The sequence below is a fragment of the Amborella trichopoda genome, chromosome 1, assembly GCF_054954075.1.
Source record: "Amborella trichopoda isolate Santa Cruz 75 chromosome 1, AtrichopodaSantaCruz75HAP2 v2.0, whole genome shotgun sequence".
NCBI lineage: Eukaryota > Viridiplantae > Streptophyta > Magnoliopsida > Amborellales > Amborellaceae > Amborella > Amborella trichopoda.
The window spans coordinates 54442829-54470711 of NC_142336.1; the positions used below are offsets into that span (position 1 = coordinate 54442829).

Here is a 27883-nt window from a genome sequence, read left to right on the forward strand (position 1 = left end):
TTCCACAATTCAATCAATTTTATTTAATTTTTTGATAATAATGTGTTAATATCATATGACTTTGATTCATTATAGTGTTGTTTATCAAAACATGTATGCAATTTGATGTAATTTATTCGATTTGAGGAGGATTTTTGAGTTGGAATGACTAATGTTAGGTGGGTCTATGAAGAATTGCGTTTTTTTTTTTTTTTTTTTTTTTGTTATTCATGATCAATTTTTTTGAAAAATCATGATTTTTTAAAAAATTATGAATATCATGACCAGGTTTTGATTATCATTAGGAATTATACAATATTTTTAATTTTTAATTTTAAATTTTTAGTGCAAACAATTGCATGTTGATAGATTATTTATGCAAAAAAATCATGTTATCATATTTTTAATGCAAAACTGTATTGTTTAATTTGTTGTTAATGCAAAAAAATACATGTTGTTAAACTGTATTATATTTTTTATTGCAATTTTTCATTAAAAATGTATTTTTAATTTTTTAAATTTTTAAGGTAAAAAATACATGTTGTTAAACTGTATTATCATGAGGATTTAAAGTGAATATCATTGCAAAGAAATTGTGGCATGTATGATAATTATATTATCTAGCATTTTTAAATTTTATTATTAAATTTTTAATGCAAAAAATGTATGTTGATACATAAATTGTATATATATTATTGATAATTGAGTTGTAGCCATGTTTGGAGCTTGCATTTTTTATTATATTATCTTGCATATTTGTAATTGAGATGTACAACTATTTGTGATCATTTCAATTGAGTTGGGATTGTGCCCACTATATCATTGTAAATTTTATTTGTGGCATTGTGAATGACTATATCATTGTAAATATTTTTTGTGTCAAATATATGTGTAGTGTCATTATGGATTTGTGATAAGTCCATATGTATTAGCATTGTGAATTACTACACTATTGTAAATATATTTTTTATTGATACTATATCAATGTAAATTTTAGTTCTATATGTAGTGGTTGATATAGGCTATTTTTATCTATAATGTTGCATAAATAAACTATTTTTGCCAGTAGGAACTAGAATATTTTTGTCAATAGAAGTATTTTGCATTAACAACAAATATAACTTCATGAACTACCCCTACATATTATCACTACACATGGTGATTATTTTTCATGTTGAACTGTCAGGTTAATTTTTAACCTTTAACATATTAAAACAGTTGAACCATGTCAAGATCTATGGAAGACCATGCATGACAACATGGGGTCAAACTTGATCCCAACAAAAACGACAAAATTATTTGTAACTACTACCAAAGAGTGATAAGTAGTGGGGTACATAGGTTCAAACAACACTTGGCAGGGGTTAAGGGAGATATTTATGTGTGCAATAGTGTCCCTAGTAATGTAAGAAAGCAGAAGGCGGCATTTATCAAGGTTACCAAAGGTAAAAAAATTGTAAACCAGAGGATGAATGAGGAGATAGCTAGTTTATAACTCCGAGAGCAACAAATAAGAGGGAAGCTTGAAAACTATGAGCCGATAGACTTGGACACAATATTTGTCATAGACACAGCAGAATAATGGGTAATAGAAAAAAAGAGCCAGTGTTGCACAAGAGAGCGTTTCTTGAGGTTATCGGTAAGGAAGATCTTGGAGAAGGTGATGAGCAGCATGAAAGAAGAAGCAGCCCGCCAATATATCCACAATTCGTCAGAGATATCGGTGATATTGCACCTAATGAGGAAGAGTGGAAAGGGGGTCTAAGGGAAAATGAGAGAGATGATGATTCTGAGGCCACCTAATCCCAGCCAAATTATTTACATATCAAGTCCCAACAATAAGAGGGTAGGGATAAGCACGATAGTGTAGGTGAGCATGAAGGATAAACAAGCTTCAGGGATTTCGGATTAGGACTACAACAAAACACTAACACTCAGGGATTTGAGTATAGTTAGGTGCCCACTAATTTGAATAATTCGTTTTTAGAATGAGTGAATGAATTGTCACGCGAATTCAATCAATGGTACCAGCGTGACCAAGATGAAGAACGACGTCATCTGCATTTTATTTTTAGATCGTATGTTACAAATTATATGCTTTATTGTAGTCCATGTATGATGATATACTGAATCCATGATAATTCTATGTTTATCATTTTGTATGATGTAAATTAAATGGTAAATAGTAGTTCATGCAAGGAAAGAACATATTAATATTTGCATATTCATGCAAAGAAATGAAATTTCTTAATGGAGTACCCCTATTTCTTATTGAATTCCTAAAAGAAAATATTTATAATGAATTTTAATCATTTTTTCATATTATTTTTAAGGCTTAATCCGACCGATTTAGTTGATTCTCGATCCGGATCGTCGATTCACTGATCTGGATGGGTTTTGGAGGTGCCCGATCCGGGTCACCGATCCGTTTTTTAAACCATTGGTTTAGAGCGTAGACTCTATATAAACTTTTCTCTTTATATGTTGAGACCACCGGAATTTGACCCGACCTGAGCCGGATTGGGTTTATCCCTCGGGTCCGGGTTGTTGATGATTGATGTCTTGTGTTATGAGGAAACAGATTTGTCAAGGTAAAGTCACAAGGACGACTCTGGATGGCCGTTAAAAGGGTATTTTGATAATTTATACCATCTATCTGGGACTCGATATATATTCGTATATGGGTATTTTGGTAATGTATACGAGACTATATATATTATAGCGATGGGGGTTATTTTTATAGTTAAGGGAAAAACACTCATTTCTTTGTAATAAGAGAGAATAGAGAGGTGTGAGGAAAAAGGAGCTATTGTAACCCTATTCTCCATTGCCAGTAAAGAAGCTATCATGTCTCGTAAACGTAGGCACCTTGCCGAACCACGTATATCTTTGCGTTGTGATTGATTATCTCTTTCTTTTATGTTTGTTTTTTCTTTTTTGTTTCCGTGGATTGCTTTTCGTTTCTACATGGGTTGGGTCTGGGTCAATTGACAAAGGGTACTCGTGTGTCGGATATTAAAAAACTATTTTTCCCATGAGTTTTTAGTTATGGGTCCATTGCGAGAGGGAACTCGTGTGTCGGATAGTAAAATACTATTTTTCACATGAATTTTTTAGTTCTCGATGAATTATCCCTAGTTTCAAAATCTATGGAATAATGCATAGAAAACTATTACAGGCTTTTTAGGGAAACATATACCATCTTCAAAACTACTATATCGATTATATGATTAATAACATATTCATTAACAATTTAACACTAAATTAGCTATTGAGTTTGCAAGGACATCCAACCATAGCCGTCGTGTGGGAGTGAGGTCCTTTTGTAAGTAAAACTTTCAAAAGTAAATTTGAATAAATATTTATGTGAACTCAATGAGAAAGGAGTCTAACCAAAAAGTATATAAATATATTTCCATATCTGTGCACCATTAAAGTGGTAACTATAAAAAGCTTTGGTATCATAATTAAATAAAAAGTAACTAGAAGACATAAGATTTGAATAAAAAAAGAAGAACATCAATGTTCAACTAGGTTATAGAAAATAAGATTACAAACGAATAAGATTATCTCTCTAATAAGATTAAATTGGCTTCATATACTATGGGAAAGGTTTTTATACTTCCTTTATTGGATTTCAAGTTGTGGAAATAGTTTATTTTGTCACGCATTTTTAGACCGTCAGGTTTTCAAGTTTTCATAGGTCTGTCGATCTACACTATTTTTAACTTTTGAGCTTTATAAATAAATATGAAAATATATTTTAAGGCCATCACAAAGATTTCTAGTAGTAAAATCACATTTCTCGACATTATTTGAAGGTAGGCTATGATTTGATTGTTTAGAGCCTAGGCTCTATACAAACCGCACCCGTTAGTAATATCCAAGATATTAAATATTTATGCCCCAAAATCCATGTGCCCAAACAAGACCTTAAGTTTGGTAAAAAGAAGAATTTCATCGTCAAAATTAAAATCCAATTGAATTTCAATTGTCTATAGCAATTCAACTTTGATATTTATCCAGTAAAACAAGCTGAATGAATATCAAAGAACTAAACACCTACAACATCTGATGATAGAGGAATAGTCCTAATCTTCATAACCTAAGCAAGTTGCCCATATATAGGACTGGGGTGATATTTGAAGCTTCGATTTCGATTTTTTAAATGATCAATTAATTGACAAGTAAAAAACCCAGTTACTACCGCCTTAACCTAAGCCCGATTCCTACTTAGCATATGAACAGAACTTGAATCCTCTTACATGAAATGGCTGCCATCGGGAAATAAAGGCAACACCTTGTGGAGAAATTTGTTTTGAGTGCGAGGATGTACCCAAGAGACTTTTAATCGACAACAAAGTAGACCTCTCCTTATAGGTAGGCCCGGGATAGGTCTTCCTTTAGGTAGGCTTGGGAAATGTTTGTTAGATATTACTAGAAAAAACTCATATTTTTTAAATATTAAAATAAAAATAAAATATAATATGAAACCCTTTTGTAGCTGATAATTGAAGTTACATTTAAAAACAATTTATGGCCGATATATGAAGTTACGTTTAAAAACAATATTTTGATAAAGTTGCAGCCCTATCAAAATAAGTTAAGCCACGCTTCAAAAACTTATCGAGAATTAAGTTTAAGCCTCGCTCCAAAAACTTATCGACACTTGAAAAACCTTCAAATTGATCATCTCTGCTTCGTACTCCAGCTGGAACACGCTGCCCATGTACTCCCACGATCGCCGTTCATTTTGTGGTGCCCTTGACCTAAGATCGCTTCACCTGTCTCTCTCTCTCTCTCTCTGGAGAGATTCCTTCCTCTCTCGCAACTGCTGCAAGAAGTTCAGCAAAAGCACCATCGATTTCAAGGTTCAAGCATAGCCGGTAAAAGGGCTTCTTAGCTTGCTGCAGGAGTGGTTCGAGATAGAGAGAAGAGAGATGGAGATAGACCTTGGAAACCTCATGGCCTTCGAGCCTCAACACCAATTTCCCCCTCAACTTCCCTCCAGGTAAAGACTCTTTCTCTCTCTAACCCTAATCTCTCCGGAAATGATTCAATCTTCACCCTGAGGCTTCTTTCTTGCGCTTGTCACCCTGAGGCTTCAATCTGCGGAAATGATTGACTTTGTTGTTATCAGTTCTTTTATTTTCTTTTACTGGTTGGAGCTTGCATCACATACTTTTAGGGTTTATGCAGGGAAGTATTGTTGAAAGAGTGCTTGGATAAGGGAAGGGAGCTCGTCCAGGCTCTTGCTGGTGCCCTATTCGAGCTTCCGTCTACTCAAGACCCAGATGGTCCTCTTGTTAATTTGCCTACTCCTTCTTTTCGTTTACCCAGAGAGAAGCATGTAAGTTTGAGTGTTTTTGTTTGTATGATCGCAGTTATTCCTTTTTATCTGGTCATAGAAAATTCAATGATTTTATTTTTGGGGGAAAAACTTTGTCTGTTACAGTTGTGCTGCTCATTGTTAGGCAAAACTCTGCTAGTTTATTTATTTGTCTTTTTTAGTTGTGTTGCCGAGTTTTATTTTGTGAATGTTAGAGAAAATGGATGCACGAAAGTACATGTTTAACATTTTTGAAGACAAGTAATTGTAACTTGTGGTATCTGTTGCAAATCTTCTTTTGATTCTGATCTCCCTCTCTGTTTCTCTCTCACACACACATGCTCGCGCACACACACCTGCACACATATTCTGGAGACCTGAATCAATTGAAAGTTCATCTTGTCTCTGGTTATGAAATCTCATCTAGCTTTTAGTTTTGCAAATGGTGAAGAACTGATGCACGAGAGTGCGTGTTTGACATTTGTGAAGCAAAGTAACAAGGACTTGTCGGTATCAGTTCAAAATCACGTTTATATCTAGTCCTGATCTCTCCCTGGTCCTGAAATATTCTCTATGGTGAAGAGATAGAAAGTTTCATTTCCTGTGTGTAAAAAGAGAGAGAGACTAGGAGCTTCACTTCCCGTGGAATGTTGCCCAACTATGTTACTACATAGAACCATTTAATCTGCCATTTTAACCTACGTCCTAACATAATTCTATCACTATCTCTTCCTATAATAAATATTTTAGAAATATGTAAGATGAAATCATGAAATTTAATTGATAAAGGAAACTCTCCTTTTAATGAAGGCTTTATTTTATCCTAACCTTCTTGTAAATATTTTGGATGTGTACACGTCCCAAAAAAAAAAAAAAAAAGAGTTTCCCTCATTCTCAAAAAAAAAAAGAAAAAAACTATTTTGGATGTGTACGCATAAATAGATGTTCTTTCATATTTTGAGGATTGTTAACTTTATTGCAAAGCTAATCCCTAATCCTCGAATCACAAGGAATTGCTTTTTGGAAAAAAATTCATATGTTTTTACGATCATGAGTTTTTAAGCACAATAATAGAAATGTGCATTGCACGTAACCTGATTTAAAAAATAAAAATTATCACATTGCAGTGAATGTAAAAATGGATATTGATGTACTAAAATTCTATTTGCCTCGGCACAAAATTGACAACCTGCGCTTTAATTTAAGTGGATTTTGTTATTCACTTGGAAATAATTTGAGTCGACATTTCTCTCTTGTTGAAATCAAGTATGGTAACCTGTTAATTTTATTGTGTGCAGCTTCCAAAGCCTAAACCTCCTACAAAATGGGAACAGTTTGCCCAAAAGAAAGGTTCGTATTTTTTTTATACGCATTTCATTCCCTTTGTTATTCTAGACTTCTCTTTCTTTTGTTTTCTTTTCTTTTCCAAATTGGTGCAATTATCCAATTGTTAAGTCTTGGATATGATCTTTGTTGTAGGGCTTGTGAGTTCATTTATTGTTATTTGTTATCTTCATGATTTGTTTCCTCTCCATAGGAATAAAGAACCGTAAGAAAAGCAAGCTTGCCTTTGATGAAACAACTCAGAACTGGAAGAGACGCTATGGTTATGACCGTGTCGATGATGATAAAGATGTGCCTATCATTGAAGCCAAGGATACTGATGGTAATGTGTCACAGTTTGCAAAGCATTCTGTTTTTTTCACACCCTCCTCGACTATACAAATGAAAATAGCTCTACTCTATGTGTTTTTTATTTTGGTACATAGTTATGTAGGTAGTTTTACTTAGATTTGAATATGTTTTGTTGTATGTTAAAAGACCGTTTAGTATTGCTATGAATGGTTTATTTACCAATGGGGGCTCTCCATTGACTTCAAATGTGGTACATTTCTCACCACTCTAGGTCTATTGAGATTGGAAACTATAATGAAGTATTTGAAGTGTTGGATATGAGTGTTATCTTGAACAAAATATTGTTAATTATCAAAGGAGATAGTTGCAAGGAACTTTTTCTTTTTTTTTTTTTCGGTAAAGGCTGCTCCCACATATAATTTGTATATTTCTAGTACACTTAATACAATAGTCAATTTGAAAAAAAAAAGTATGAAAACTGTTATGAATGTCAATAATAGTTCAATTTCTAGTCTTATCCAAATCCTTCTGTACCATCATTTACATCGGTCCATGCCATCCTAATCCAAATGTACTGCACTATTGTTATCTCCCTACCACTTGTGTTGATTATGGAACTCATATATCCTTATCAACCTGCCCTTTACTCTAATGGTGAGACACCTGCCATTCATGGAGTTTTATGCCCTTTTTAACTATGCGCTTGACAAAATGACTGGAATAATCTTATGTACTCAAGGCATGAGAATTCATGATAAAATGTGGCACAGTTTTATGCTAGCTGCCTACCTACCGGAACCCACCTCCTAGACCCAAGCTTGGGACGGATTAAGGAAGAGTTTAAGGTCCCTACCCTTCTTACACGAGGGATTTAGAGACCTAATTTGGTGGGTATTGGAAAAGAAATGAGTCACCCAAGCCTATATTGACATAGTGGGAGATATGTATGATGGAGCACTAACCAGTGTACGGACAACTAATGGAGTGACAAGTGAGTTTTTAGTGACAATGGTACATCAGGAGTCGGCGTTGAACCTATAACTATGTGCATCCTGATTTGTATATGGTCATTGCATACCATTGAGATTGAAGGGGAAGTTCTATAGGACGGCTGTAAGACCAGCCATGTTTTATTGGCTGGAATGTTATGCGGCCAAGAAACAACATATCCATAGGATGAGCGTAGTTGAGACTAGGATATTGAGATGGACGAGTGTAAAGACAAGAAAAGATAGAATTCAGAATGGATACATACGAGGGAACTTAGGTAGGGCTTCAATGGGTGATAAGATGAGGGAAAGTAGACTTAGGTGGCTGGCCATGTGCAGCGTAGACCTAATACAACACCGGTTAGGAGATATGCTTTGGATCAAGTAGAAGGTTCTAAAAAGGCAAGGGGAAGGTCCAAAACAACATGGATAGAAGTAATGAGAAAAAATATGGGGACTTTTGGTCTTATTGAGGGTATGACCCTTGATAGAGAAGAATGGAAGAGGAACAAGATTCATGTAGGCGACCCCAATTAATTGAAATAACACTTGGATGATGATGACTCAATGTATGAGAAATTAATCCAAAAAAAAAAAGTTATGATTACGCTCCAGGAATCTGTTTTAAATTCGTTAGTCTTTGTTTTTATCAGGGCCCTTTCACATACTTGTAGGTGCATGAGAATTTTCAGAAAATAACATGTTTCTTTGTTTCTTGGATTCTGATACGTCGCCATCTGTCCACATGTGCCAAATATCACAAACCACTATTGAAAGTCTTGGATATTGTGGTATCTTGATCCTTGTTTTCTGCTTCAGTGGTGCTTTTGTTTTTCTCCACAACAAATCGAGGTCTCCTGCTTCATTTCCAATTCCATAGACCGCTTTTTGAAGGATTCAAGCAACAAAGTGATCTTATATTCCTCAATACCGGCTTTTTATCTAGTTCCCAATCATAAGGAGGCAGCCTTTCCTCTGCGATTATCTGATACCTTTGAGGAGTTTTTTGATTTGTGTGGTGCTAGATATATTCCTTTTTGTGTTCTCCTCATGGATAGTGTGGAGGAGGATGCATTGGTACATGGTGGAGCCATCATGCCATTTTTGTAGAGGGACTCCCTGAATCAGTCAATCTCTTTGGATGCCATATTGACATATTGGAGAGCCTTTGCTCTTTTCTCGATTTGAAATTTTTACATTGCAATAGATTGATTATCTGTCAATAAAACTCCCAAGTCATATAATCATAAACATATAATTGTCTAAGCTATTTAAACATGCACATTGTTGATATGATAATGAGACTTATTCTGACTGACTCTCTCTCTCTCTAATTGTTGTTGTGATTGTCTATATCATAGAGCCAGGAGTGGATCCATTTGCTCAGAGAAAGGCCGAAAAGAAGAAACGTGTTGAGAAGCAAGAGAAGAATCAGCTGCAGAACCTGAAACAGGCTGCCAAAGTCGGTGCCTTGCCAAGGTTTGTTCTGTTACCCACTCTATCATGTGTTAAGGTTTCTCTTCAAATTATACTGGTCCATACTTGTTAAACATGTGCTACTGGCTAGTCAACCATGAAGTTGATTATAAGAAATAAACTATAAATGGAGTTCGAAATAATAATTAGCAATTTAGAGTTGAACACCAACCCAAAGATAAAACTTGAAAATTTGACCACTAATTGCCAACTCATAAGTTACTAATCTTAACCGAGAATTGTTGAGTTGGGTGTGGAAGCTTGGTGGTTAAGGCATAAACAGCCAGTGCAGATCCTTGCTTTCCCACTCAAATTGGAAAATGCCTGAATGATTCATTATCCATGATCAAATGCATTCTTTTATGATTATGTGTGTTTAAATAAATAAGTGAAAAAAGATTGTCTTCTCTTGGACCTGGTTCAATTTTTTTCTCATTAACTAGTGCAGTTTTAGTCAGTATCTGATTCTGAGCTATAATATTCTGATATATAATATGGCTAGCCATAAATTCTGAAGTACAACTTTCATAAACTGCTGCTTTTTCTTTAAATGAGATCTTTATGACGTACCAAAATAAAAAAACAAATGGACTGTATTTGGACAGCACTGTGCAATTGGCTGCAAGAGCACTGCCCATAACAGGAACTAAGGAGGCCCCTAAGAAGGCTAGCAGAGATGAACTTGAAAGTGTGGCTGGGTTAGCTGGGACTGCAACAGCAAGTGGTGGGAAGTTTGATAAGAAGCTTCCAGGTGAGAAGCCCCCAAAGCACCCTGGTAAATATCGCAAGGTATGCTACGGCCTTTGTTCTTGTGGGGTTTCATTGGATTTTAGAGTGGTTTGTGCTTTATTTTTATTTTTCTGTGCAGTTCCTTCCTGTTGTTGAGGGCAAGGGAATGGGTAACCAGGAGAGGCAGCAGAGCGAGAAGGTTCTGAGTCAGCTTCTGTCTAAACACTCTCATGAAATTCTTGATGTGAACAAGGTCTCTCTCTCTCTCTCTCTCTCTCTCTCTCTCTCTCTCTCTCTCCGCTTGTGTGTTTAGCATGCACACTCATGTGCCTCTTAGCCTACTGAAGGAATCCAGTCAATGTTCTTTTCCTCTACCAACGAAGGGACAATTTTCCTGACGTATTCTTGTTTATGGGGTTCTAATTGAACAGTAGAATGAACTTAAAGTGAATCCTGGACTAGGGTCTCTCTCTCTCTCTCATATGCATGCACCCCACAAGACACACAACTCAGTGAATTTGTCGAGATTTATGGTTAGTTGTCGAACAGGCTGTATCGATGTTCAAGGTGAAGGAAGAGAAGAAGCGAAAGCAGCGGGACACTTTGTCAACCTCAGCAAAGTCAAAGCCTTCAAAGAGGAAATCTTTCAAAAAGTCCTCCAAGAAAGCTCGGTAGGCAACTAGTCTCTGCTGAAACAATGGTTTGCGGGAATTTTTTATTGGTCCAACAAAATGGTATCAGAGGAATTGCTGTTTCTGGAGGGCTCATGAGTGTGGAAGTGGAAGAGTTTCTCTATGTTATTGATCTTGGAAGGCCTAGTGTGATCGACCCTTTCCATACCAAGTGGTGCTTGAGAAAATGTTTTTTCTACCTCATAATGCAAGAAACACAGGTTAGTCTTGTGACTGAGTTTAGTTTAAGGTGGTTTTGGATCCTAGAGAGAGCTTTTAGTGTGGAGCCTTGTTGAATACTCTTTATGCTTGATCACAAGTTCTAATTTTGCAGAAAATAATGAGTTATTTATTTGAAATTTTGGACTGTATTCAAATGAGTGAGATGACCTTATTGTGGGACATTATCCTTCTGAGGCCCCTGGATTTGTAGCAAAATTTGATCAAAGGGTATGTATGCCAATTTGTCTGGTTCTAAGATAGGAATATCTATATTCTGTAGTTTTAAGTAGATTTCATTCATAGCAAATTTTGAATCAAAGGGCATATATGCCATTTGTCTGCTTCTAAGAGCTTTAATTTAACCAGTTTTAATTTGTGATTTTTATTCGAGACACTCTAGAAATGTTCAAGTTTTGTGTGTGGATGCATTGTTGTTTCAAAATTGGTTGACTCTTCGACATGCGGGTATACTTCTAGTAGTATTGATTGTCTATCGTTGTAGAAAAGCTTAGACAATACAATGCTTCTAAACTTTGTTTGCGAGGACTTACAAGATGTTTCAGTTGTCTGGGGTGCCCCAGCCAAGAGTTAAATCATTGATTTACAGCCTGAGCCATTTGTAGTAATATATTGAGCACATGATCTCTTGCTTTACAGTTGCAAGCTCTAGAACCGATGGTGTTAAACCATCTTCAATGATGTATTCAAAATAAAATGATGAATATAAGGTTAACAAAAATAAAGGAAACAAAAGAATTATGAAAGACTAGTTTATAGAGTTTGATTCATTTACTTCTTAAATTGTTGAAGTGCTTAATTTGGATCTTTATTATCATTCTCAGTTTGTGGCCCCAATCACTACGTAAAACCGTCTTACCCCATGGCTACCTTCTCCCTTTTTTCCTCTGCAATTTAACGAAAGAATTCCTTAGTTGTCTTTCGATTAACATCTTTCTATGTTTAGATGCGCTCCTCTCTCTTTAACCAGGAAAATATAAGGGAAATGAATTGATCGTCTTCTTCATCAATCGATCCATCTATTTATCAAGGAATCAACAAAAAAATTGGGCAAAGCTAGAAATGTCACTCTAAAGCCACTAAATATATGGGCCGCCTCTCTCCCTCTCATGAAGCAATAAATAATTGGTTACCTCAACCACCATTATTTCCTCTCCATTCATCTTATGGTTCTCCTTCCTTTCCATTGACCTTATGGTTATTGTACGAAAGTGAAGAGGGAGTGCGGTGTTAAGGAGGAAGGTTTAGGTAACAATGACTTCCAATATGATGTAGAACGACAAAACCAACAAAAACATTGATGGTAAAAAGTCGCGTCTTTATAGGATCAAGGGCACTGATTGCTACCTCAAGTTGGGTGCACGTTGAGGGCACTGATTGCTACCTCAAGTTGGGTGCACATTGAGGTAGCAAATGTATCTAGAAAGATGTATTAAATGTATTTGGCTTTTAATAGAGTAAAACAGCAGGTCAAAATACGTGTAGCCATTTCTAATTAGTTAGAAAAAAACTTCAATGATGATAAAACGTACTTATGTTAACTTTCCACTTGATAAAATTTCAATAGAGAAGTCAATGAGTTTCAACACTCTCGCTAATCCACCCATAGTTCCATAAATTTAGAATGTAAAACACATCTTAAATAACTAAAAATACAGCTCAACTGCCGTAAAAATGGTGCAAGTCTAATAAAATGGAGGATAGCATAAAAGAGAGAAATTTAAACTAATATTCCTAGTTTTTGCAAAATTTAGAATCCATCCCCTAATTTACTTTTCTGTCCTAGTTTTTTTTTTTTTGTTTAACCAAAATGCCATTGATTCCAACTTTCAAAATTCAAACGAAAACTATTAATAAATCGCTCAGAAATTGAAATTCTAAATCATTTTTTTGTGAACCCAACCCCATGGGAAGTTGAAATTTCAATCCAGTTTATTTGAGCTTATGATTGAGTTAGGTAGGTGAGGAGTGCGGCTCAGATCTTGAAATTCCAAACCCAAAAATCAACTAAACTGGGTTCAAAATCCGAACTTCTTGATTCACATGAAACCGGTTAGGAATTTCATTATCTGAACCGATATGTTAATAATTTATGTTTGGATTTTGAAAGTTCAAAGCCCAACATTTTGACAAAAATAAAAAAATAAAAAGTAGAGATCCAAGTGTAAATCGTAACATATAGGAGATAGAATTCTAATTCTTAAAAGGGGATATTAGCATGACTTTCCAAAAAAAGTCAAGTTTTAATAAATGTTTTTTTTTTCAGATTCATAATCAACATAGTCGAGATTATCGCCCTTTGACATTTTGGATTCAATGGAATTTGGAGAGTGATGCATATAATCGCACCAAGACCTCGTCCCATTGAATGATGGGAGTAGATGGATAGTATACTCCTAAGGACTGTCACTTGGTGTGACGGTAAAAAGCTCGGGTAGCCGAACGGGTTCGAATCTTAAGAGCAGCCACTTTGTGCATAAGCCAAAAGTTAGGACCGTTTCCGGCCCAGCCCAACCCACCCCTCCCGGGACCCTACTTAGGAGGGACCAACACCGGGTTACAGCCCTATGGATAGTACACTCCCGAAAATCTTTTGGTTTCAATGACAACAATCTTACATTGCCCGTGCCCATCCCTAGCCTTCCCATTCACATTTCATGCACATCTTAGTATTCATGTTCACCACAAATTATCATACAATGGAGATGGGCACAGAAAAATTGAAAAAGCAAATTAAACACAGCAAAAAAAAGAAAAAAAAAACAAAAGACTAGGGCAGACCCAATCCTAAACTGAAAATTCAAGCATGAAACATGGAGCGCTGTAAATCAGACGCCACTTGGAGTTCCAAGTCTTGCTGAAGACCTCAGCTGACAAGAAAACTCAATAATGGGCCCTCCGGAATGCTCATCTTCAAACGCAAAATGTGTACGGCATCTGCAGAAAAACAAGTTAACCTCAATATCATATATATTATGTCCAAAGCATGGTGATCATATCACCATTTCTTCTTGAAATTTTGGAAAAATAGTGTAAGATTTGCCTGTTCTATTTTTCAGCAATTTTTTGGAGGTAATGTGCTAAATTGTAAATACTTAAAGTCATATAAAATTAAACTTGTAGGTTTTAGAAATAATCCTGTAGGACCCTTCCCCACGCATGTGTGTAGGACCCTAAAAGATCACCATTAAATTTGGCACGGATCTATAGAGCAGTCAAGTCCCACACCCATGTGATAACTTTTCTAGAGATCCGTGCCAACTTTAATGATGATCCTTTGAAGTCCTACACACATGGGTGAAGGAGGGTTCTATAGAATCATTATTCTTTTAAAAATATAAGAAATTGTGAATGAGAAATGATCCCATAGGACCCTCTCCCACTCATATGTGTAGAACCCCCAAAAGATCACCATTAAAGATGGTATGGATCTCTAGAACAGTCAAGTCCTGATAACTTTTCTAGAGATCCGTGCTAAGTTTATTGGTGATCTTTTGGGGTCCTACACACATGGTGGAGGAGGGTCCTATAGGATCATTACTATACAAAACAATATTTTAAGAAACCTAAGTTTAAACATTATATATAAACCATATTTCTTTTTTTTCTTTTGAAATTTCCCAATTCTGTCATTCGTTTCTAAGTATTTTCTTAAAAGCTCCCCCTCCGAGTTTCCTAAGAAAAGCTGTAACTTTGAGATCCCCCTCAAAATAATGTTGCCAAGAAATACCCACAACAAGTTAAGAGTCTCAATCCACAAACAAGTAAAAACCAAAATAGAGTTGTGAACATGTCAAACAAGAAAGATAATCACCTCAAAGATGCAATTAAGACAGGGTCCTCACATACTGATCGAGTGTTGTATTAAACAGCTCACCCCTACACAGAGAAGGATCCAAATCAAAAGAATTTACTCAGTTGTTTAGGGAATTTTTTAGTAATCCTTAACACGAACTCCAATAACTAGGGAAAATCAAGAAGCAAGAACAAGCTAAAAGATCTTTAGATTGACCATAATGACCATCTACCAAAATTACACATATTCAGTTTTTATGTGCATTTGGCTAACTGTTACTTCATAAAGTTGTGTGTGGTGTATCAATCAATCAAATATTACCATAGTTACATTGATGAGGTTAAACAAACAAGTCATCTTACATAATAAACATTAGAATCAAAACTAATAAGCTAATAAGATTATAAAACAAAGACGAATAGATTACCTGACTGGGTTCCCAGGAACATAGAGTGGATTCTTGACCACGTATTCAACATACAAGTTATAAATATACCTCAAGGGTTCCCGAAGATCACTCATTTTGGGATCTGTGATCAAGATGATCTGTAACATCCACAAGAAGATGCAGAGTCGGAATCCAAAGATGTCTATAAGACAGGTATTCATTACACAAATGTTTTATATGTTCAACAAACAAGATACTTGAGATAAGCAGCAATGCTTAATGCCCATGAAGATCGACAACCTATTTTTCCATTGTATTATCAAGATTATAAGCTTATTGAAGTCTTAAATCACCAAAATGAATTTAAATTAATTTAACGCCCATTGATACAGGTGCAGCAGGTCAGCATGAGCCCCATTTAATTTGATTTATTCTAGGATGCAGGTTGAAGATCATACATAGATTGGGAGGATTGGGAGGTGCTTGATGTTGCAACCAGCAGCTTATGTGCTTTGAAGCCTTGAACCCAGCTTCAAGCACATATGACCTAGGCAGAAGCTTTAGATAACGCTCTTCAGTATGGTCCATTTTTTTTTTAAAGCAAGTTGACATTATATTAATGGTAAAAGAAATTACATGGTTGAAACTGGCTAGGGGCCAAAAATAATAATTTGTACAACAATGAATTATAAAAACGTCCCGATTAGGACTGGGGCCTGTTAAGTACAAAACCATTACTCGCAGCCCCATCCTTCACCAAGGCATCTGCAACCGCATTGGCCTTGCATCATAAGTGCAGGAGGATAGAGCTGCAAATCTTGAAGATTGGGTCAAAAAATGGTTCGAGATGCTAGGGACAGGGTACTCGCTTAAGGCCAATCTAATAACATTCATTGAAGCAAAAAGATATTCTACTCCCTCGGGAGTATACTATCATTTACCCCCTTGAATAAAACCCCACCTAAGAATAGTTTTAGGACCCCAAAATTTGGGGATAGAACCTCTTAAACACATAGCCTAAGATTAGTTTTAGGACCCCAAAATTTGGGGATATAACCTCTTTAACACATAGATTAACCTCACTAGAAAAGATTTCCTGATTGCACCATCTAAGCACTTGAAAAATAAAATGTCTCAAAATTGAATAGAAACTGTCCAATTTTTAGCGGATGAGATAAGTGTTAGAAAGCTCAAATTTCATTTTTTTTTCTAGGAATAATCATCTAGTGATTCCAAGGTGGTTATCAAAATTTCAGATTGAAAAAATCCTCCGAATAGGTCATCTGATTGAGGAAGTAGAAGTAAACTATGCTCATGAGGGAGCAATAGTATACATGCTCTTCATTGAATGCCCTTCCACCGCAAGGGAGGGGCACCATCTACAATCATACAATTGCAGCCCCTCCAGCAGTGCAAAGACTCAGCTTTTGTGGAATTTGTCTAGTTCCAATCCAATAGCCTCTCATAGTCCATATCCTTTTTGACATGAAATACATTTGACCATCTATTAAGTATCTTATACCCTTCAGAAATTGCGAAAACAAAACGTTTACAAAGTTCATTGCTATAGAAGCAAACTGAACAGTGGCACATGAATAACTAAAATTTGAGAGATACCCCAATCCGTTAACGTTGAAAATTTATGCCAACTTCACAAAACACTCATGCCATGCCCGTATCTATGCCCAAATAGACACATCCATAAGAGCTAAAAAACAGAAGCCATATTGGAATCAGAGAAAAGAAATATGGCAGATTGGACCATAAACCATTTCCATGCATAGCCATTCATGCAAAGGATTAAATGAGAAGGATGTTAGAATTCAAATTTGATTTGGAAAAGCATTAACATGGCTACTCCATGGTTGACTGAGACCACTAGAGATAAGTATGTCTAAGAATTGTTTAGATACTGCCTGGTGTAAATGGAAATTGTCTAGGTATATGCAGTTCTTTATCTTTTTTCTTTTTTTGATGAAATTTATATTAGAAGAAAAAGAGAAAACAAAGAAGAGAAAGAGAATGAACTTCACTCAACAAAATGCAACCATGTTAATCAAATAATATCCTACTTTCCATGCATGCAAATAAAAAATGAAGAATGCATATAATAGAAATAAATTCCACCTTAATCCCAGAGGGACTCTCCATAAAGCTCAGCTTGTATGTGTTTGTTCGAAAGCTATGAAAAGAGCATCCTTGACCTGGTAATTGTGGGACCCCAAGATTTCCTTTATCAGCACTGCGAGAAAGAATGAAGACATAAATTGTTATCAAAATCCTATTGTAGGCATTGGCATCCATGGAATTGCTCTATATTTGTTTTCATGGATCAAGCACCAAGGATTTAAGACTTTTGCTTTCAATGGGAATCATAATTTTACCATATGAAATTCCCTTTTGATACATCAAATTGGAAATTCCCACTCAAGTTTCTGTTTATGTTTGAAGAAAAAAAGTAAAAGAACACTACAATACAAAAAGAATACAAAACATGCTAAAACACGAGAATTGAAATCTCGATAATTTTGAATTTATATTTCCGATATATTGGACCAATTACCTTCAACATCATCACAAGAAAAAATCAACCCCGTACTTCATATATATTAAAAAATGAGAGAGAGAGAGAGAGAGAGAGAGAGAGAGGCAAACACAATTATCAGTAGACTAAGATCACGCAGAGACTAATGACAACTAAGGATTGTGTTTAAGTTTTCAAGTTTCCAAGGACAGAACAGTTCTATAATCTCTATATTCTGAAATATTTAGAAGCAATATCCATCGAATAGTTTCCTTTTATTCGACCAGTAAATCTTGCATTCCTAAACCCAATAATGCATAGTGATTTGATCTAAGATCTCACAAATTAATGCCTAATTGAGAAACCAAATCACTATCAAACAAAGAAATACTGGACTGAAACCACCCATTGACTGAATTTGAATTGTGAAACAGGTGATGAAGAAGAAGAAGAAACCACATGGAAATGGAGGCAGCAAAAGAACTAAAAAAAATATCTCTAGGAAATGGAGAGAAGAAATGTAGAGAAAGAAAGTAGGAGAAGAGAGAGGTTAGGTTTTCGATCTTACATGACGGGATCCATCTTGGTAGTGAAGGACTTGAGGGAGAAAAGGAGACCAAACATGAGCTTATGATCCTGTTGTGGACTTAGGGTTTTGAGGGGACGAAGCCATTCCCTGTAAAAGAGGCAAACGCCATTGCGATTGAACATGTACAGGCATCGAGCTCGATTTATGGGAGGAGGTGGAGCCTCCGTGCTCCCAAACAATTGCTGCATACTTGTTCCTCAGGCCTCTCTCTCTCTAAACAAATAGAGCCCCTCTCTCTCTATAAAAAAATACGACCCTTCTGTCCCTCCCTTTCTTACTGGGATTTGCGAAATTCGAGCTCACGTAAATATGGGCGCATAAAACGTACTCCCGCGCGAGAGAATACTGTACGCTTACTTCCCGGCAAAACTCATACCGGGAAGGATTTTGTTGTTGAGCACGAACTGTTGAAGCATACTGTCCAGTCCCCCGGGGAGAAAACTGACTGAAACCAATTTTTTGGATCTAAAATTTTGGAATCTACGTAATTGAATGATTATTTTATGAACGAAGAAGGTTATATAAGGTTGCAATAAAATGTAGAATTAAATATGCATCTCACAAATCCATCGAAAAATGTTGTTTGAATGCTCAAAAACTATCTAATTGACCATCTCGACATCAAGATGCATAGATATGAAAAGAAAAAGATTGAGTCTCAGAAATAGCGCAGCTTGTAACATATTATTTTGACCGTCCATTTTCAAGATTTTTCATATGTTTATGATCTACTAGATTTTAATTATTTTTGGAGTTTAAAATGTTATAATTAGATATGAAAATTGATTTTGAGATAATCTTAATAATATTTTATACCAAAATTACATGTTATGATAAAATTTGGAGATACGCCTTAGGTGGATTGCTTAAGGTTGTAATCATAAAATTTTAAAACTCAAAGAATGATATAGATCGAGCAAATCTACAAATACATGAAAATTTTAAGAATAGATGGTCTAATTACATGATGTACCGTAATTAGTATTGTAACATCTTTTTTTTTTTCACATCCATACATCTCAAAGATTAATGAGAGGATCATTCGCCATCAAAATAACTTTTCTCGATAGATTTTTGAGGCGTGCATGTTTTCTACAATTCAATGTCACAACCTCATATAAACTATTTGCTTCAAAGAATTTAGGTATTTATCAAATATATTTAAAAATAGTTATGATAATTACCCAAAAATAAACAATTTTAAAGCAACTTTTCAAATCTCATCAAAACTTATAATTATAACATTAGAAAACCTTCAAATTGATTATATTAACCTTCGATATTATGAATGCGGATATATACAAGCCGTAAAAGTACTGTTTATTGCGTACATTATCTTGATCGTCCATTTGCAAATGTTGACATTAAATCTGTACTGTATTCATAATCGACTCGTGGAAATAAATTTTAGAGCCCAAAAAGGTTTCGATGCCTAAAATATTTTTCGGAGGAAATTTGATGCGAGGCTTTACTCTTTTTCGTAAGGCCTAAGGCCCATAGAATCTGCTCATAATAGTCGTAATGAAAAATAAAGCTCACGATCTCTAGCCCCATTTGCATTTCTACCATCTGCTGCAGAGGTAGCATTCTCTCTCCACAAGAGGATTGTTGATTATTTTCTCTCTCTAAAAGGGGGTAATCTTTTCTACAAGGTTTGTTAATTGAATTTTCCATGGATATTGATCAACCCAACATAAAAAGGTGGATCGTGTTTTACCCCGTATACATAAATTCGAAGAAAACAGTAGCAGAGGGGAGACGAATCGGTGTGAGCAAAGCCTGCGAAAACCCCACCTGTGTCGAGATCGGGGACTCTTGCAACCATCTGAAGCTTCCATTTGCGATTGAGGTCTTTTTCCCTCTCTCTCTACCTTCTAATCTTGATGTCTACTTTGCGCTTTCTCTCCCTTCAGAGCATTTGATTTCCTGCTTTTTCTTGTATGTAAACTTTGATTACGATACCAGAGGAACTTGTATTCTTGAAGATGTTTTATCTTGAGTGCCCTAGAATCTGAACATATTTGTGCTGGAGTTATTGCACAATTGTATTTTATTGTTTCAATATTTGTGTCTTGTAGTTGATGTACCATGGGTTTCTCAATTCGAATGTATAAATTTCTGTAATGTTATGTGGTTTTGCTTGATCTCGACTGGGAAAAGTGAAACCAGATCACTCCAGTTCTGAAAATACCTCGGGCTTAGATACTAATACTTTTAGTGGAGAAATTGGGCTCATATAGAGTCTAGCAAATGCAAATTCATTTTTTCGATTAAATTTATTTCTGAGAGAAATTGAAACGCAATGGCCACTAGGTTTATGTCGTAAAGAATTTAGGGAAATTCACTGGAAAAAAGAAAGAGATGTTTACCTTTTATTTCAATAATTAATTCCAAGAACTCTGTAGATAACCTCAGTAGAAAAAATAGAATTTGTGGTTTTTGGAGGTTATTATTTTTCCATCCCAAGAAATTTTCTGATCACCGATTTCCTTTTTATTACTTGAACTCATCAACAATCAATGTACTAGTGCACAAATTGACAGAGGACCCTATTTCATGAGTGTATTCATTTAGTTGGTTCTGGTTGGTAATGAATATCCTTGCAACATGTGCACAAATTGCTAGAGCACCCTATTTAGTGAGTGTTTTCATTTTGATTGATTTAGGTTGATAAGGCATATCCTCGCGACTTCATGCAAAGGGGCAGAGTGAGAGTGCTGCTGAAGAAAGAGGACGGGTCCTTTTATAATCCATCCATACGTTCAAGTAATGGCCTTGTGGATTTTCCTTTCATTGATCTTTTTATTATTGATGTTTTATGCAAAAATCTATTGCAATGGTTTCTTGGGTAGGAAATTTTATATGTATTACAAGTAAAACTATTTTGTTGTATTGCTGCAAAAAATACTCGATGAACAAAGTCACCTAACAATTCATTGTCTTTTTGCATTTTATTTGGATATACAAATCCATTGTTTGACCCATTTTCTTTAAAAAATGCAGATGCAAGGGACTGGTGCTCTTTGCCTAGTGAAATCTCTATCTACGCAAACACCTCTTCCTCCTTTCTTTTCTTCTATCCCCCTGATTCCCTCTCTTTCATTCTCTCCCTTTTGCTTTTCTTTCAAGTTTCTTTGCTTTTTTGGTATATGCCTCTGTTTATTTGCACTTGTTGCATCAGGTGTACACCTTTCTATCTACATAACAACAAAAACACGTCTGACACATTTTGCAATGTCATGCAATGACTTATTGTCGGTTCCCTGTCTCTTACTGTTAGACACGTATATGTCAAATTAGAATTTAGAAATGACACCTTCGTAGGGTATGGAATTGTACAGACATGTTTTGTTTGATGCTTCTATCTTTTGAGGGAAAGTTTCATGACACCTAATATTCCTGTTGAAACTTGACACCCTTGTTCGTGTTCTTGTAAGAAAAGAAAAAAAAAAAAACTGTATGTCATGAAGAGTGCATGACCTTGTTGTGTTCGACACCAAGGTAAATTAAGCTTCTAAATGATCAAGAACTCTTTTGATCAAATAACCCATATGATTTTTGAGCAGGACTTTATGTCCACACAAGGGATTAGGGTGATATTGAAGAAGGATGTGTAAAAGGAAATGAATGAGGTACTAAGGCTGTGTAATTATCTGATTTTAGTTTCGTAGTTGAGGAGATTTACTGGTTATGGTTGGTTATATATCTTACTGATGGTGAATGGGTCATGATTGTTCAACAAGTACAACAGTTATGGTGCTTAAAGGTAATCTGATTTTTCCATCTGATAGCAAAGAGAAGGTAGCTTTCACAGCCACAAGAGATATAGATTCTGTATAAAGACAGACCTTTCTCTTCCAAAATCAAGACATAGTTGTCAATGGAGGTGAAAGACGTATAATAGTTTTGAAGGAGTCGACAAAAGCAGCAGTAAGGTACTAACCTTTGGGAACAACAACTTGCGTGTTGGGCTTCTTAAGGCTTGATTTTTATGTCAGCTGATCTCTCGGGTAGTTTAACAGATCTTTATTTCAAATAGGGAAAATTATGGATATCCCCTAAAATGTACTTTGTAGGCATTTTACCCCACAATACTTTTAGCATCACTCCCATAACCTAGTTATTGCTTTTATTAACCCCCCCCCAAAAATAAAAAAGTTAATGTTTTAAAGACGAAACTACCCTTCGCCTCCCCTATTAAAACTCTTTCTTTCTCTCTCTCTCTCTCCCCCCCGATATCAATCTCTTACTCTCTCTCACATTGAAAAAATGTTGTCCGGCACAAAAATGTGCTGGGCTGGCCACAAGGCTTTTGCAATTCCAAAAGCTGGTCTGGCCCACTTTTGTGCTGGACCACTTTTTTTTTGCTTCGGTCTAGCACAAAAGTGTGTCTGACCGGTCACAAGGCTTTTGGATTTCTAGAAGCTAAAAGCCGATCCGGTACACTTTTGTTTTGGATGACATTGTTTCAACACAAGAGAGAGAGAGAGAGAGAGTGAGAGAGTGCTATTGGGCAGAAAGATAGTGCGAGTAGAGAGAGTTTTAACGGGTAGAGTGATGGTAGTTTACTTTTTAAAACATTAACTTTTCTAATTGGGGAGGGGGGAAGGTGGGGGCGGGGAGGATAAAAACAAGAAAAAACAGTAATGGGGTTATGGGTGTGATACTAAAAATATTGGGGGGTGGAATGTCTATAAAATGCATTTCAGGGGGTATCCATAATTTTCCCTTTCAAATACAACTTCAATGGGATTCTCAAGGCCTTTGTGAGGACTTGTCTTGATTGCAATTCTTCCAGGGCCTGCCATCACTGATGGGCTTTAAGGTGTTGTCCCCTGCTTTTCTTAAGGCCCTTAATAGTGTAGGGGATTCTCTGCATGTCACAATTGAGCTCACAAAGGAACGGAACACTCTTGGAGATTAATGTACATCATAGAGGAAATTTTGAAGAGAGGAGGAAGCTGCCCCTTTTTGAGCGGGACATTATGTCAACACAATGGATTAGGGTGATAATGAACAAGGCGGTGTAAAAGAAAACAAATAAGGCACTAAGACTGTAATTATTTCATTTTAGTTTTGTAGTTTCTATTTGAGGAGTTATGGTCGGTTACGTGTCTTAGCCATGGCGAATGGATCGTGGTTGTTCAACAAGCACGACAGTTATGGTGCTTAAAGGCAATCTGATTTTTCCATCCTATGGTGAAAAGAAGGGAAGTGTCATAGCTACAGGACAGATGGGTTCTGCACAAAGACAGCTTTTTCTGCCAAAATCAAGTCATAAGTGTCAATGAAGATGAAGGATTATACTATATTTGAAGGACTCTACGAAAGCAGCAGTAAGGTACTACATTTGGGAAGAACAACTTGTGCACTGAGCTTCTTAAAGCTTGATTTTTATGTATTCTTGTCTCTAAGGTAGTTCAAACTTCAAAGTAGGGATCTTTATTTAAAATACAACTTTGGTGGGATTCTCAAGGCCTTTGTAAGGACTAAGGACCTATCTTGATTGCAATTCTACCATGGCCTGCCTGCATTGATGGGCTTTGGGGTTATTAGGAGACTCCATCCCATGGGGTTAACCTTGTTTGGCTTTTTCCTCTTTCTTTTTATCTATTTATTCACTCCACTTGTTGTTTATGCAATTATTTTCTCTCTCTCTACTCTAATGAAACTTGATTTATGCATCACCCATCTAATCAATTAATGGTTATTTTTTCATTAATTATTAAGTAATAAGTAACACAAACATGGGGAATGGCTTTTTATTTAGTTATGGTGAGGAGCCACATAATCTGTTGGAGATGAAGGAGAACGGGCTTTTGGATGTAATTTATGTGGTCCTCGGTCCTCCTTAGAGTTAGTATGCTCTATCCGCTTTATATGGATCATTCATATTTCCTAAACGCTATTTGAAATGTAATTTCAATTTTCCTCAAAAATATTTTTAGGATTGAATTTCACCTGCTGATCCTCTCTTATTGTGAAAGTGGTTTATTTGAGGCCCTTTCAATTTTATGGGGAGTCGCAGATTTTGCTGCTTCATGTGTTGAAATTGTAATCTGATATTGTTTTGAGGTGATTTGGACTGTCTAATGGTCTACAAAAAGCTGTGACTAGTGTTCGAAAACAAGGATTCAGGCTCAGGTTCCAACTCACCACGGTCCTGAGCCTGATGTCAGCACAGACACGTCGAAGTAGGCTGTCGGACTCTGACTCTGCTGCATCTCTGGGTAAATACATCGGGGGACTGGGACTTGTGAGACTTGCATGAGTTTCGGTCTTTCTCATCTGGACTCAGCAAGATGACTTGGGTGAATCTGTGCCAGAATCCCAATTTTTAAACACTGGTCGTGACAGTATCCGCCACTTCATGTGCTTTTTTTAAAGTATTAAAAACCATTGTAGAAGTTGAGCATCTGGTTGTTACCATTTTGGGCCTTCATTGTATACTCCTGTTTGTTTTCGGTAATACATTGCTCAAGATTTAGAAGACCAAGTCTCCTATGGGGGCTACATTCTTTATCCCGGGGCCTGTAGGTCTTGGGGCTGATCCCTTTCAAATGTATGCACACTCTCCCACCAAGAATGTGGAGCCTTTTGACCTGTGTTCATTCTTTCACAAAATAAACATGCAATGTATCTGATTCTGCATTTTTGTAGAGCGGGAGGGAGGGAAGGATGGCTTGTAAAGCGATCCCACGTGTTCTTTGGGGAGAAATCCCATAGTTTATTTGTCCTGTAACAGATTTATCTTAATTTTTTAAATAACCGTTGCATATTTGGATCATCAATTCTTACAAAGAATTGATGGAGTTCTGGTTATTTGATTTTTCCTTTTTCACTATTTGGAAGGAAAATGAAGGTTATTTTGATGGCTGTGGAAATTACGTACTTATTTATTGACCATACATGAGGGTAGTAACTGGCAACTGCCTCGTGTTTGTCTTTGTGTTTGTATTTCAGGGAAAGAGCTGATGCTACAGGTTGCAGAGCTGGTACCTAGACATCATGGGAGGACCAAGAAACAAGAAAATCCCTCTTCAACTTCAAATGCAGGACCATCGAAGTCGGTAAAGGGGGGCAAAAAGAAGAAATAATGAGATGCTTTTGCGTTGCATGCCATATTAGAGTTTTAGTTTTTGAGATAGGGATTTTTATTTTTGGATTGGGGTCAAGGTTTGTAAAATCTCTCCTTTTGGTTCTATTTCTTTTCTTAACCTTGAATTAGGTGTGCACAAAGACATTGGGTTATGTCATATGTGAGCCCTTACTGAACAGCTGAAATGACACAGGAAAGATGAAAAAGAACATGTTTTCCATTTCACCAGAAACGTTGCCTTTGGTTGTTTACAGATACCCATTATTATTTTATGTAAATATCTCCTATGTTTTGTAGAATTTAAAAAGGATGCGGTTTCTATAGGGCTGCAGCCCTTTTTATTGGGTTGGAAAAGGACTCGGGCTGCAGCCCTTTTTATTGGGTTGGAAAAGGACTCGGGCTGCAGCTCTCTGCACCGTTTATCTAAACGGACGGTGCAGATCCTTCACGCTACCCAACAAAAAAAACCTACGGGACTCCCGGTATTGTTTGTACTTTCCCAAATGCCCTTTCCTTCTCTCTCTTAAGGCATCAACCTTTCTATGCCCTTTTCCTTCTCTCTCTAACTCATCCACCTCCTGTCTCTACCACCCTCTTCCTCAAATCCATCACGAAATGCCTGCACCCTCTGTCGCTCTTCAGTGTATCCCTAATTCTCCCCTCTCCCAAATCACCTCTCTCTCTCTCTCTCTCAATTTTCCAATGGAAAAGAGCTCTAGAGAGAGAAACTTGAAATTTGCATAAATGAAATTTTAGAAAGAAACTTAATTTCCAAACAGCTGGAAGCTCTATCAACTGTTTGATTCTTTGTGAGAGAGAAGACTATCTAGGTTATTTGTAAACAACTTCTACGCCTCTCTCTGTGTAAAGGAGCCCAACAGATCTGATGGTCTCCCCTGTGTCGTATGGGTTATTGGCTAGGAACAAATGATCCAAAATTCTTGAATGGAGCTTAAGGATGTGGGGTTATTGCCTACTGTTCTGAGATCATGCTTTGTGATTCTCACTGAAAATCACATGCTTTTCCATGCTCTTTTTGCTCGCATGAATTATCAGAATTACTACTTGTTTTTTCTCTTGTAATATTGGCGAATACAATGTTTTGCTGAGCATTAAGTCATCCTATGGAAGAAAAAAAAAGATTCCTAGAAACATAATCAGAAAGTGGGTTTTAAGGAGAGAAAGGTTGTGTTTTGCTGCTATAGCAGCAGTGAAAAAAGTACGGAGATGGAGAAGTATGTAGAGAGAAAATTAACAGTACCAATGAATTAGGTGCAAATTGAAATACATGGTTTGATTTTTTAAGGAGATCATCGAGGGATCTAAAGGGGAGGGAGGCAAAGAGAAAAACAGATTTTTAAAGGAGATCATTGAGGAATCTAAAGGGGAGGGAGGCAAAGAGAGAACCAGATTTTTAAAGGAGATCATAGAGGGATCTAAAGAGGAGGGAGGCAAAGAGTGAACCAGATAGGAGATAAAGAGTGGAGAGCTTGAGCAATTCAGTGGGAGGCTACATGGTTTTTAAGAACAAAAATAAAATAAAAAAGATAAAAACTTTCAAAATGCAATGATAACCGGGGCTATGGGTGCCCGGCTTTCTCCCATTCACCCGCGTTAAAGATGTGCACCGTCCAAATTGATGGACGGCGTGCAGGGTGCGCCCTATCAAACCATTTTTCATTTGAAAATTGTCTTTATATTCCAAGTCTGTTTTTTTTTTAGAGGATGTATCTTATTTTTATTTTAATTTTGTCTATACGTTAGGTTAAGCTCAAATTTTGAAGGTCTATACTTTTCACCATAAAAAAATATAAAAATAATAATTCTAAATATATAAAATTATTAAAATAACCAAAATATCTTATAAACTTATATGTCATGTTAATTTTTATTTAATTATTTTTTATATTTTTACAGATGGATGATGGTGAGAACTATGGATTCCCAAATTTTAAATGCAATTTAATTTATAAAAAAAAGGTAAAATTGAAATATCAGACGAGCACTTGAAAAGTGGGATGCGAATATAAAATATAAGGGGTATTTTTGAAAAGGTGTGGTTTGTATAGAACCCAGGCTCTAAACATTCAGAGTAAAGCGCACCTTCAAATAGTATTGAGAAATGTGGTTTCAATATTGAAAATCTTTGTAATAGTCTTAAAATTCATTTTCATCTTTAATTATAAAATTTAAAGCTTAAAAAATACTATAGATCGAGCATATCTATGAAAACTTGAAAATCTTGAAAATTGATTGTCCAAAAATGTGTTACAAGATATATTATTTCCAAAACTTGAAATCAATTTTTTTCTTATGTCCACGCATCTTGATGCCAATATGATCAATTTGAGGATATTTGAGCATCAAAACAGCCTCTTTTAGGGAAATTTTTTAGGTGGGCTTTAATTTGATTGTTTAGAGCCTTGGCTCTATATAAAC

At 36.0% G+C, this 27883-nt stretch overlaps 3 protein-coding genes across 3 annotated transcripts; 2 read left to right on the forward strand and 1 right to left on the reverse strand.

The window, feature by feature from the left end:
• The first annotated feature begins 4784 nt into the window (after positions 1-4784).
• LOC18434756 (ribosome biogenesis regulatory protein (RRS1) family protein) lies at positions 4785-11288 on the forward strand. The gene is made up of 8 exons (XM_006844819.4): positions 4785-4990; positions 5179-5329; positions 6607-6658; positions 6846-6974; positions 9294-9411; positions 10014-10197; positions 10277-10390; positions 10687-11288. Exons 1-8 carry the CDS (start codon positions 4920-4922, stop codon positions 10810-10812), a joined length of 945 nt encoding a protein of 314 aa, XP_006844882.1. The 5' UTR covers positions 4785-4919; the 3' UTR covers positions 10813-11288.
• Positions 11289-13618: 2330 nt separating this feature from the next.
• Positions 13619-18539, reverse strand: LOC105420693 (SNARE-like superfamily protein). Its single transcript, XM_011625291.3, has 5 exons — positions 18325-18539; positions 17360-17474; positions 15272-15390; positions 14863-14927; positions 13619-13985 (listed from the first exon to the last, which is right to left on the reverse strand). Exons 1-4 carry the CDS (start codon positions 18531-18533, stop codon positions 14876-14878), a joined length of 495 nt encoding a protein of 164 aa, XP_011623593.1. The 5' UTR covers positions 18534-18539; the 3' UTR covers positions 13619-13985; positions 14863-14875.
• A 1368-nt stretch (positions 18540-19907) lies between these two features.
• LOC18434755 (signal recognition particle 19 kDa protein, putative / SRP19) lies at positions 19908-25676 on the forward strand. Its single transcript, XM_006844818.4, has 3 exons — positions 19908-20194; positions 21012-21111; positions 25309-25676. Exons 1-3 carry the CDS (start codon positions 20018-20020, stop codon positions 25440-25442), a joined length of 411 nt encoding a protein of 136 aa, XP_006844881.1. The 5' UTR covers positions 19908-20017; the 3' UTR covers positions 25443-25676.
• The last annotated feature ends 2207 nt before the right edge of the window (positions 25677-27883 follow it).

Coding starts and splice junctions, on each gene's coding strand:
- LOC18434756 (XM_006844819.4), top strand. CDS start 4,920: ATGGAGATAGACCTTGGAAACCTCATGGCCTTCGAGCCTCAACACCAA. Junction 6,975..9,293: donor TGAAGCCAAGGATACTGATG/GTAATGTGTCAC, acceptor TCTATATCATAG/AGCCAGGAGTGGATCCATTT. Junction 10,198..10,276: donor ACCCTGGTAAATATCGCAAG/GTATGCTACGGC, acceptor TTTTCTGTGCAG/TTCCTTCCTGTTGTTGAGGG.
- LOC105420693 (XM_011625291.3), bottom strand. CDS start 18,533: ATGCAGCAATTGTTTGGGAGCACGGAGGCTCCACCTCCTCCCATAAAT. Junction 17,475..18,324: donor ACCAAGATGGATCCCGTCAT/GTAAGATCGAAA, acceptor TCTTTCTCGCAG/TGCTGATAAAGGAAATCTTG. Junction 14,928..15,271: donor GTTCCTGGGAACCCAGTCAG/GTAATCTATTCG, acceptor TTCTCTGTGTAG/GGGTGAGCTGTTTAATACAA.
- LOC18434755 (XM_006844818.4), top strand. CDS start 20,018: ATGGATATTGATCAACCCAACATAAAAAGGTGGATCGTGTTTTACCCC. Junction 20,195..21,011: donor AGCTTCCATTTGCGATTGAG/GTCTTTTTCCCT, acceptor TGATTGATTTAG/GTTGATAAGGCATATCCTCG. Junction 21,112..25,308: donor TAATCCATCCATACGTTCAA/GTAATGGCCTTG, acceptor TTTGTATTTCAG/GGAAAGAGCTGATGCTACAG.